The sequence below is a fragment of the Triturus cristatus genome, chromosome 9 (genome assembly GCF_964204655.1).
Source record: "Triturus cristatus chromosome 9, aTriCri1.1, whole genome shotgun sequence".
Lineage (NCBI taxonomy): Eukaryota > Metazoa > Chordata > Amphibia > Caudata > Salamandridae > Triturus > Triturus cristatus.
The window spans coordinates 1024622523-1024635424 of NC_140592.1; the positions used below are offsets into that span (position 1 = coordinate 1024622523).

Consider the following 12902-nt stretch of genomic DNA (forward strand, 5'->3'; position numbering starts at 1 on the left):
CCACTTGCCCTGAGTAAGTGACCAGGAGCCCAGCTCCCACAGCCGCGTGGCCTGCTAGACAGCAGCCACCAACCAAGGCCCCCCTACCTCTCATAGGATAACATTGGGCCTAACACTCTCTGCACCCGGCTGCCCCTGTGCCGCTGAGGGTGAACCAACTGTACCTACCTGACCCTGGGAGACCCCTGAGTCTATGCCCAGAACCTTAACTCTGCCAGTCGAATACTTACCTTTAAGCCGATAACTCAATTTTCTCCATAGGGTAACACTGACTGGTTTTTCCTGAAATTTCTTTTAAGTGTGGACTTTTCAAAACTTAAAATATTCACCAAAAATCAGCCAAGTAACGAAAACACTCACCTGCTATTAGGTGAGCTTCCAGTGCTGGATCGTGGTGCCCAAATACTTACAACTGTACTTACCAGTAACATACTATACCTGCAACTTGAATTATCTGCCATAGGGAATCATTCACTGTTTTCTATGAAATATTTTCTAAGTGTCAACTTTTAAAATAGCAAAATATTGTCTAAAAATCATCACAGTAATTAAGTCGACTTTTATCACTTGATTCCAAGTACTGACCCAGGACTGAATCTAGGATCCAGTCCTGGAATACCAAAAGTAACCCTAAAAGTAATCTGTTGCAAATAACTTGAAACTTCCATTGAACTCAATGCATTATTGTGTTTAAAATTGTGTTGGCTATTGCAACCACTTGTAACTTTCTACAAAAGTCAATTGCATATTGCAAAAGTATTCAATTAAAGCCTCATCCTGAAAAAGTATATTATAATACCTATTGTTGGTTCTAAAATAAAACAGACATTTTTTATATAAACCATTGGCCTAGAGTTCAGTTATTGAGTGTGTGAGACCATTTGCTGACTGAGTGTGTGCAACAAATGCTTTACACTGTCCTCTGATACTGCCTTACTGCTCGACCAAGCTACCACTTTAGAGAGTAAGGTTATATCTAACTTTAGCCTCTGCCAAATCTCTGAGGACTGTGGACTCTGTACACCGTGTACCTATTTGGGAACAGTATATACAGAGCCACTTTCTCACACCGATGGGAAGTCGAAGAGCGACTATGCTTCTACGACTTCTTATGCTTTGACTTACCTGACCCAGAGTGGGAAGACTTGGAAGAGTGATGATGGCTCAGCGATCGGTCCCTCGACCTCCCACGCAACCGGGACGTTGAGCGACGTTGAGCCTCAAGTAGCTTTCGGGACCGCTACCGCAAAGACTTAGGGGCCATGGTCCAACAGTAGGAGCACGACTTGGGGTCATGGTCGTGCTCCCGACAGAGGCACACGGAGTGCGGATCCGTCACCGTCAACAGACGGTTACAGGAACCACAGGCCTGGAAGCCGGGCATCCCTCGTGCACCAGGAGTCGATGGACTCAAAAAATGATAGACAAAAGTCGAGAAAAAGTCAGCCAAAAAGTGACTGGAGGTACCGCACTCTCAGAATCTGCGCTTGCTGGCGCGGAAAAAGAAAGAACTGATGTCAGTGCGCGAAGGCGGCGTCTATATTCCTACTGCAACGTCATCCCGGCGACCATGACGCGCAGGGATACTGTGGAGGAAAAACTTTCTAGATCCAGTCTGCAGCCTGGGGGTAATTCCAAGGTAAGGAATCTATAACTAACTGTTGCTTTCAGATATACCAGTGCAACAAATTCATTGACAGCAGGCTCAGGGTGTGGAGCTCTGGGACTACGAGGAACTTTGCGCCCTATCTGCAGTGTAAAGTCGGCTCCTGCACCAACTGCTGAGCCTACCTGTCTACTCCCCTCTACTCCCTCTCAGGCTTGATTTGGGCGTTAGACAAATCTCTGATGGGATAGGTATGCGCCCTATTCTATATTTGCGGAAGATGTGGGCTACCCCTGAACTCCTCTCCTATTGACATGGGTTGGAGGAAATTCGGGGTCTCCCCGGCTCCAGTAATATACCTTGGATTCGGTATGCCAAAGAAACCCTCACAAAGTCAGCTAATGAGATTCTGTGGGACGAGCCGCTGTCAGCCCTTCAACAAGTTATCCATCAAGGAGAACTATAGTCAGTAAAGACAGAGCCTAATGCACGCACAACCCTCGCATGGGTCCTTGACTGATTCTTTCCTCTTGGTGAAAAATATCTTCTGGGCGGAGCGATTTCTTGATGAGATCGAACCCGAGGCAGCCAGGAAGCTTCACCTCCAAATTCACAATGGCACACTCACTTTTTTCCTTCACCATGAGGTGGGCTTGGCCAGATGACGCAACCAAGACGGCCCGTTCCTCCTGTGGTTTTTTCCAAGGAAATGGAGGAGCAGCCTGTTCCTTTGCCTAGCCCACATGAAAGCGGTTACCCCCACTGTGCTGAAATGTGGGTGTCAAAAGATATGTCACAGCACCCCGAATACTAAAATATATGAGACAAATATTGTCTTCACAGTCTCACAATACTGGCTAGTAATAATGAGGATTGGGCTTAAAATGTGCTCAGTTAACACTGCCCCTGTGCCTCCAGCGATTGGGTGCCCATAATGATTCTTACCCCACAGCAAGCTCCTGCACTTCACTGCCTGGGCACGCAAGCTACCTTGTGTACACCTCTGATGATTCACTGTACCCAAGACTACATTAACTACACTTTTCCATCCATCCCTCTCGTTGGCTGCTAACTGTTTTATGACTATGCTGTTTCAACTGATTTTATATAATTTTAATCCTATTGCTGAATTTGATTTTTCAATGCCAATTGCTTGATGTAATGTTATCCATTTTATGCTATATATACGTTTAAATTGTTTAAATAAAGATAATGACTACTTCAGTTCTTTGCAACAGGGCATAGATAGCATATGCAAGTCTAACAATGTAACCAGACTTACACCAGATACACTTCAGTCACACTCCATACAAAATCAGTCTATGAATGCCATTTTTCCCACAGCAGAAGAAAACCCGAGGTTGAAGCAACACTGTATGAATTATGGTTTAACACCCTTATAAATGATACATCTATATCACATAGCTATAAATCATATCACAACCACTCCAGAATATATGAGCTCCGTGGTATGCAAGTAGCTCAGGGACAGTAGTTCGTTTGGTAGGTCCTAAGGTTATCTGTGTTCAAGTTGCAGGGTAAAACCTCAGCTGGGGGCTAAATGATGGAGTCACCATGTACTACTGGCATCAGTAATAGATGTTTCCTTTGCCATGAAAAAGTTTTCAATTGTGTGTCTGCTGCCAAATGGCTGGGTTTCTGATGGTCTATCTGCTGCAGTTGTGAATAACTTTGATGGTTGATTGAGGAGTAGCCCTATGATCTTCTCTGGCTGGCAGCCCCGTTTCTGGACATTTCTCTAACAGAATGAACTTAGCCGGGTAACCAGCCTTTTATCCTTTCGTAGGGTTCATCCACAGTTTCACCAAATATTTGTTCTCCATTACAAAAACATGCATTAGGTCAGCCAACACTTAAATCTTAAATCCGGAATCCTTAAGATTGTCCGACTGCGGTGCCAGTAGTTAACTGTCTTCTTGCTGTGACTGTAGAATCAATGAACGACTTTAGGCATTTCTTCGATGGTTTTGTCTTCCAACATTGTTGCCTTTGTTGTTCTTATATCGCTCATGCAGTTGTCGTAGGAGCTCCACAACCTCCTCCAATTATCCATCACCATATCTGCTTAAACGAGCTCTGAAATTACCTATTCTTTACAGTGTAGCAATATTCTTTTTTTTTTTTTTTTAAATCAGCAGTGTCAATTCTTTTGTTTTCAATGCCTGTGGTGAGCCAAACATAGCCGCCGGATTTCAGAGCTTTTTACTTGCTGTGGCCACAATGAGCAACTCTCACCATGTGTCCTGATCTACACATTGTTTTGTGTTGATGCCCTGTATATTTTTTACACTCCAGGCATAACCGTTTTAGTGGTTGCTGCACTTATAGGAACTCTCCCATTTCCCTTTATTACACTTCGTGGCATCGTTAAATCTTGTTTTTGCCATGCCATGGAGAGTAGTGCTTCTTTAGGGAAACAGGATTTCTGTTCCTCTTTCATTTGCTCACCATGCGTCTGCTGACTATCTGAGGGCAAAAAGTTATGATGACATCCTCTGGACGAAAAGGTCTCACAGGATAAGCCTGCATCTTGTTGATAAAGTCTTCTAATTCTCACTTTCATATGTATTCTTCTAAATCTTCATGCGTCATGTCAATTGTTTGGTGCGCTGTGACATCTCACTGAATGTCGTCATTTTTGTGAATAGCATTTGGTGGCACTGGAGCTGCTTTATATTCATATATAGCCATTCACTGTTTTCTCTAGAATTCACCCCCAACACCATGAAACTGCTAAAAACATGTGCCTTTTTTTGCACTTTTGTTAATGTATTGTGAATTTGGCACAAGAGAATTTGTGTGCTTGACATAAGCTCCGGATTACATTACACAAGGTAAGATTCACTTACTTTTTGATATTTTTTTGGGCATGGAGAAATTAATTGAATTGCCCAAAATCACAGAATTCTGAGCCAGGACTCGAACCTGCTTCCCCAATTCCAAAGTCGGCAGCTCTGGCTAGCAAGAAACATCTCCTCTCCATGGTGTAGTGGGTGCAATGCCATCCCTATTTTCAGACTCATTTAGTTTGAATATTGAACAAGGAAGACAACTTCCTCTTGTGTTAACAAGGAATACATAAATCTAATACCAGGCAGAATCTAAATGGAAGCTCTCGCCCTAACCAAAAATTATAAAAGTACCTTGAAAAAAAGTAGACAAAAAATGTCAACAAATTGCGCTTAATCTGGTTTTTTATGTCTTGCTACGTAACTTTCTGCAAAGCTGAGTAAGTGCTGCAGATTACCAACCCTTCTACACAGACTTAGTTACAGCTCCAAGACTGTAGTCAAGGGACCAAAAAGGCTTGCTGTGACTTATTCAGCTCACATTGTTGAGGCAGATTCCACTTTACAGTTCTCTGTGCTTAGGAGAGTTACCAAATTGTCCTCAGTTTGCTGTACAGTAATATTTGAAAATCTATACTTCTCAGTGGTCTTTGAAACACACACTTGTCATAATGGGACACGAACAAGTCCCAATCTGAGTGTGCTGAAAAAACGTGGGCTTTGTGGGAGAGTTAATCTTGCAATGTAATCAGATAATGACATCGCTGCAGATTGTATTGTAATACTTCGATACATAGTATGTATGTTAATACTAAACAAATTGTGGCCAACAGACAATTTGAGATTCAATATTTATAAATCATCCTCTATATTTAAGGAGTAGGAGCACACATCCTTTCCAAGTGCATGTGTAAAACAAAAATATATCTTGCAGACCAGAAAAGTCATCATGAAAAGGATTTATTAAAAAAAATCTTTTGCCTCCATTTTTTGTTGTTGTGTGGCTCAATTGTTCCTTTTCCTGAGTAGTGTCTCGACTGCAGGGATGGAGAAGGTTAGTATGATAGGAGCCAACACAAACCCAATGAGCAGAGAACAGGTGAGCGGATGCTCTAGTGTCATTGGCTCCAACATTTGTAGTACAATAAAATGTCTGATCATGTGGCTACTAAGGACTGATTCTACTACTGTAATGAATAGAGTCACAATATCTTGACGTTTTTAAGAAGTTACTTGCCACTACTATATACATTAGTTTGCCTACAGTGATTATGAATCGCAGAATCACTGGGAGCAATGATTCTTTGGCAGTGAAACTTGCTGGACGTGGCACAATGTGCAACTCATGGGCAACAATAGACTACGGATCACACTCTTTGCAATACAACCTCTTATTTATTTTTTAGATGTCAATAAACAGTACGAAAATAACACGTTTCTTAAAGTATGCAAGGCAAACATTACAAAATGAAAGGCAAAATGAAAATAAACATGCTTTAGAGAAGAGGGTGAGGCACAGAGATTTTCATTTAAGCACTTAAACTGACAATCAAGAGACCAACCCGACACCCATATTGTGCGATGCACTGTGGCAAATGGAAACTGGGCCAAACTAAAGCAACTGGCCTGAGTAAATAGATTGGCAAGTGGCTACCACAAGTTATCTTGTGGCTAAATTAAACATTCCTCAGGCTGATCAATTTCTTAGCAGATTTTACTGGAATGCTATCAACCTCTGGCCAGCCACCTGAGCACGATTTCAGCCATCAACGTGACTGTATCCCTCACGGGCCGCTCCTTCCTCCGTCATCCACGGACCATGGTCCACTCAACCACATAGCATGTCCAGCACAAAAACATACTGATGACATTATTAGTGTTACAGAATGGCTGCAATGTGTGCATCTCACAAACACTCAGCTCAAATTCTCAGCAGACCACGTCAAGAGTTCACTTGATGAGAACACACAGCAAAGTTCTCGCTTTTTGCATTAGCTAGTCATTAGTGTAACTTAGTTTATCAAGTATACTTTGTCTGACATCAGATGTCGAGAAGTGCAAATGATATCCTGGCTGGGACAGCAGAAACTCTTTTTTTAAATATTGTTTATTTAACATTTTGCTCAGCTACAATACACATATTTACCATTCTCGCATTGAACACAGGCCTAGACACACTAACATTGTTTGGCCCTTGAGCACTAGGGCACCAAAAGGCTGATCTCATCAGAGGAGTTACCCCATCTGGGTCTCTGTGTGATAATCTGCCAGTGAGAAGGGGAGTCACACTAGTCGTCTGGGGAGACCCCGCTAATACCCTCTGTACTCTTACCACATTCCCCACACTTTTCACCACTTCCTTGGTAGGGGAGCAATTGAAGGGAAATATACTTAAGTTAAAATGACCGATAAAAGAAAAATGGTACACAGGTTCACTCGTTTTGCTGAGTAGGGACACAACATTAAATTAACCTTGAAAAGAAAAAGGTGAATCAAAAGCGTGTTTTCTATCTGCATTTAGAAGTTGCATAATGATCTTGACAAAAATTAAAAATTGTTATTTTTATAATGGATATTTAAAATCTGACATTCAGGTGTAACCCAGGGTGAGAGAAGAACATTTATAATGTGCTTTATCACAGAAGAAACCATCTAAGAGCACTCGCTTGCAAAGAGGACGATTACATAACGTCAAGGTTGAACACAGCAAATAACATGGGCTCCAATGCAAAATTATAATATATATATATATATATATATATATATATATATATATATATATATATATCTACACACACAGCACACGTTCTGCATGTTTTTATTTGTAGTACATCAGACAGTATGTTCCTGTAAACAAAGATTAAGCTGATATTTCCATATACAGTTGACATTTTCCTAAACAGTTTAAGATATTGCCGTCAGCTTGAATCTTATTTCACGATCCAAATGTTACTGAAAAAAAGGGCTGCCATGTACACAATATCAAAGACAACACCATGTACGCAGCGACACACTGTCTTCGTGACCCCTGCTACATATGATCGTCATACCCGAGGAGAATGCAGCATGGTTTTAAATGCTTTTCACACAAGCACTGTCAAAGGCAGTTAAAAAGATGTTTAGTAAGTTATGGAATTTGTTGCGGCTCGGCACACTAAATCGCAAAAAAGCAGAGCGCAGGCACCTACAACATGATCAAGGCATCATTCACGCTTAAGTAATAAAAGGCACTGATGAGCAGAAAGAAGGGTCCTACTTACCAATCAAGGGAGGGTACCTTATCTTATCAAAGGGAATAGAGGATGGCCCATCTCATTAAAAGAGAGAAGGCCCCAGGCCAACCATAGATGAAGGTACCATGGAAGCATATAGACAGAAACCGAGAAACTTGTGATTAGGGAAATAAGGTTTCTGCTCTGCAATATGAAGAGACAGGCGAATCTGAAGCCTACACCACATTAGAAACTGGCGTTGTTTCAGTCGTCGTTTCGTTTTTAAATTTTTTTTTTTAAGGTAGTCAAAGTATAAAAAAGTATCAAGATAAAAAAACTAACTTAAGGAAGAAAAAGAGAGTGGTCTTGTACAGAACATACCAATGTTCTAAGGATTTCTCTTGTTGTGGAAGGGTATAGGTGCCTGCACCAGTCTTATTATTCTGTAGTCTTGATTACTTCCCTACAGTTTCCACAGCCTCAGAAAACATTGCAAGTTTTCCCTACAGTTCCAAGTATCTACTTATGCTTAGATTCTCTGTGTAACAACTGGGAGAGGTAATTGCCTCTCCTTCTGAAGCTACTAGAAAATGAGCAGTAAAGTAGGTCATGGCTAACCATTATTATAGACAAGGCACAAACAAACTTGGCACGTATAAAAACACAACCAGGAATGTTAATTAAAAAAAAAAAAAATCTAATTTGAGTATGAACTCTGTTCACATATTTTGTCAACAGCTATTTGCTTTGGGAATCTGCAGGATTACAGCTGGTTGCAAAAACTATCACATTACTCACCATCGAACCAGTGAAGACTACTTTGCAAATTAGCACTTTAAAAACACTGAAAGCGCAGGAGAGTAACAATGTATAAAATGAAGAAGATACAATAGCAGACATTTAAGAGGATAAAAAAGGGTACACCCACCTAGTTTTGCCTCAGAAGTGTCCATCTCCCACTTGCTTTTCGGAAGGTTTCCCTAAATCACACACAGAAAGAAGCTTGAAGGGTTAGAGAGAACACACAAACAATATTTCTGAGCGGACACTGTATTTTAGACATAATTAGAATAATATCCATGTCCCACTGACACCATTAGCAGGAGTAGTTCCAGAACGCAGAGAACTTGCGATATTATATAAAACTTTCTTCTGCCCTCAAGTGCAGTGACCTAAGAATAGTTTTAAAACTGAAAGAATGGGCCAAATGGTACTGTAGCATACTGTATATCGCACGTTCGAATAGTCCTCTTCACTATAAGGGGCATCCACAGTATAAGGCTTTGCATATGGAGCAGGTCCTCGAATCTAGTAGGCTGTAGTAGTGCCAGTATTACAGGCACCTTGTCACTTGAGCGAAAGTACTTCATAAAGATTGAGACCGGCAGCAAAAATTGTGAAATTTGGAAACAAACTCATAAGAGCTTATGCTAGCAGCTTCGCAGACAGAGACAGCTTTCAATAGCATTCATATATTAAAAATAATGTTTACTCTTCAGCATGAAAAAACAAATAAATCAAGCTAACGTAGGGGGTTCAAATCCCAATTAACTCTCTATTTCTAGTTCCAAAAGCACGGCAGTTCTAAAATTATTGGTAGGATTCGCATCGGAAATATTCAAAAGATGTCCTTTGCTCCTACAGGAACGTCCTTCCACCCGATCAGAGAAGAATCGGCTCATACCTCAATACAAGCATGGAACATGAAAGAACCAAATTAAGCCGACCTTTCCAGCGTTGGCCTTTGGGGTCTGGTCCCACTCATGCTGGCAAGTTAAACAACTATTGTAAATCAGACAAGAAGCAGCAGACCCCATGCAACATATTCTATGTTTGCTGCCGTGCACCAAAAGAGCCAAATCTGAGGGACTGTTTGCAAAAGACTCCGGGATATGCAAGTCCTGTGTGAAATGAATATTTTTAGCCCAATTTGATCATGTTTTAACAATTTCCCACTGATTCATGAAACAGTACCCAAATCGGAGTATCAGATCATGGAAAGCTGTCAGACAGAATGAAAAGTTGGTGGTGAGATAAAGGTGCTCGAATATGGATGGATCCCAAGTATAGACCATAATGAGGAATGGCGAACAAGCTTGGGCATGCAGGAGAAAGAAAAGTGAGTTACCTGAAAGAACAGTTCACCAAAGAAGGAATCTCTGGAGATTAATGAGCAATAAAGGATATCCTGCTACCAGGCCAGACCATGGAACATGATTAGTTTTTTTGATTTCTGTACTAACATTTTTCACTAGTCCGACAATCAAAAAATTAGAGTCACGTCAAAAACTGATTTCTGATTATTTACATTTCGGGTATGCTGGTGAGGTACCCAGAAACACTAGCACAAGGATGGCATCTTGAGTTTTTTTTTTAATCCCCAAATTGTAAGATGTGATGAGCAGTTGCACTATGTAAACTCCACTTAGTTATATGTACCTCTCCCGCAAATTCTACACGACTCGATGCTCAACTCCACAATCATTATGCACTATTACTGAATGACAGCAAGAACCCCCCCCCCCCCCCCCTTATCCTTACCAACTAGATAATTAAAGAGTTAATGACGTAGTGGGGCTGAAACCTTTAATATATTGGTGAAGACAATGCTCAGTCCCAGAACTTATACTTCTCTGAAGAGCCTTGGAAGAAGTAATGGGGCAGTTGGGGTCCGGTAACATTTCCTAGTTTAGGGTGGTCAGGGATCTGTTGAGACAAATTGGTTTTGGCAATCTCTTGTCAACACCAACTGATGTTGTACTGGTCTCCAAACAAGCATTGAAAAGAGCCTATTTTCAATGCTCTTTTACTGAAAAAATACTGCAAGTACCTCTAGGGTGAGCTCCCTCACTGCTTCTTTCTTGCAGTTCAAAATGGACTACTGCTTTGAATCATTTTTTGGATGAGGTGGAACCCCTCCAATGCCGAACCCTGTACTTAACATTCAGTTTAGGAATCCTCCCAATTTGAGCCTCCACTGCATGGAGGTCTGGGAACTCAGAGTCTGACAAAACATGCCCTGTCTGCCCTGGGGTGATCAAAGTAGTTAAAGAACAAGTTACTTAACTCCGGTAACGATGTATCTGTAAGAAACATTAGTTAGTTAGATTCCTCACCTTAGAATATCCCCAGGAGTCAGGCTGGATCCGGAAAGATTTTTCGTCAGCAATACCCCTTGCGCGTCGCTAGGCGTCGTCTGCGGCTCCGCGTCCCTCGTCGGCGTCGTGCGCCGGAGAGACGTCGGAGTACTTAGACGCTGCCCTCGCGCGCTGATGTCAGTTCTTGTACATAGCTATCCGTGCCAGGAACGCAGAGCCATGCAAGAGACCGACACTGGTGCCAAAAAATCTAGGGCCCTAGAAAGGATAGCCTTAACCCTAGATGTCGGTTCGCAGAACGGGGAGGATGGGTGGGTCGGTGAGGAATCTAACTAATGTTTCTTACAGATACATCGTTACCGAAGGTAAGTAACTTGTTCATCTGAAAACAACACGTTAGTTAGATTCCTCACCTTAGAATAGATACCCCAGCAATACCAACACCGGTGGTGGGTCTGCGAACCAAGATCACACCAGAAAGTCCTGGAGAACAGAACGGCCAAAGAAGCCCTCTCTCCGGCCTTGGCTGTCCAGGCAATAATGCTTGGCAAACATGTGCAGCGAGGCCCACGTTGCTGCCTGACAGATGTCCTGCAAAGGGACTCCCCGTCCCAGGGCAGTAGTAGCCGTTGTGGCCCGGGTGGAATGGGCTTTCAGCCCTACAGGAGGGTCCTTTTTAGCGAAGGAGTAACAAGCCTTTATACACAAGACGACCCACCGTGAGATGGTCCGCTTGTGTACTGCCCTTCCCTTCTTAGCACCCATGTATCCAACAAAAAGATGGTCGTCCACCCGGAACTGTTTGGTGCGGTCCAAATAAAAGGACAGCGCCCGTTTTGGGTCCAGACGATGGAGCCTCTCTTCCTCTGTCGAAGGATGCGGAGGCGGAAAGAAGGTGGGCAAGGTGACAGATTGCCCGATGTGAAAGGGAGGTACCACTTTTGGAAGATAGGAAGACCGAGTCCGGAGGACAACCTTGTCCGGATGAACAGAAAGAAAAGGAGGCTTAGACGATTACGCCTGGAGCTCACTCACCCGTCTAGCCAAGGTGATAGCCACCAGGAAAGCAGTCATAAGAGTCAGAAGACGAATGGGACAATTGTGAAGAGGCTCAAAGGGAGCGCACATCAGAAAAGTCAAGACTAGATTCAAATTCCACTGAGGCATTACGAAGGGGACAGGAGGAAACATGTGAGTAATGCCCTTAAGGAAATGAGAAACAACAGGGGATTTGAAAAGAGAAGGCTGATCAGGAAGCCGTAAGAAAGCAGAGACGGCTGAGAGATAACCTCTCAAGGTGCCCAGAGCAGAGGCCTGCTGGGCCAAAGAAAGAAGAAAGAGGAGAACCTCAGAAAGAGGGGCGGGGAGGGGATCCACAGCCTTTGCTGTGCACCATGCCACAAATTTGTTCCACCTGCAGGCGTATACTGTTTTAGTGGAGGGACGCCTGGCTGCCAGAATAACGTCACAGACTTCAGGAGGCAGGTCAAATGGCATCAACTGTCACCGCTCAATCTCCACGCATGGAGGTGGATTCTGGACAGGTTCGGGTGGAGGACCGTCCCCATCTGCTGCGACAGAATGTCCTCCCGAAGAGGCAGTCGTGTCGGAGGATCGATGCACATACTGAGTAGCTCGGGATACCAGTACCTTCGTGCCCAATCCGGAGCCACCAAAATGACTTGGGCCCGGTCGCGCCTGATCTTCTTCAGCACTCTGGGCAGAAGTGGTATAGGCGGAAAGGCGTACAACATACCGCAACTCCACTCGTGACGAAAGGCGTCCCCGAGCGAGTGCCGCCTTGGAAACTCCAACGCGCAGAACTGCGGACATTGCGCGTTCTCTTCAGTGGCGAATAGATCTAACCAAGGCTCTCCCCCACTGCCGAAAGAGGCCTTGCGCCACATCCGAGTTTAGACGCCATTCGTGATCCATCATGCACCGGCGGCTGAGTTAGTCTGCTCTGGCGTCCAGAGAGCCCGCCAGATGTTGAACCACCAGGGTGATGCCCTGGTGTTCCAGCCATGTCCAGAAGCGCAGAGCCTCCTGACAAAAGGGTCCACGACCCCACCCCGCCCTGTTTGTTGCAATACCACATGGCAGTGGTGTTGTCCGTGAACAACTGCACCACACTTCCCCGGACAGAGGGAAGGAATGCCTTCAGTGCAAGCCGGAT

The 12902-nt window shown here is 43.4% G+C and overlaps 1 protein-coding gene across 2 annotated transcripts in view; it reads right to left on the bottom strand.

The window, feature by feature from the left end:
* YLPM1 (YLP motif containing 1) overlaps positions 1–12902 on the bottom strand; it is an 820959-nt gene that overhangs the window by 133574 nt on the left and 674483 nt on the right. For both annotated transcript variants that reach the window (XM_085626748.1, XM_085626747.1), the window contains exon 17: positions 8557–8608. In XM_085626748.1, the coding sequence (XP_085482874.1) occupies positions 8557–8608 (52 nt within the window). The remainder of the gene's footprint in view (positions 1–8556; positions 8609–12902) is intronic.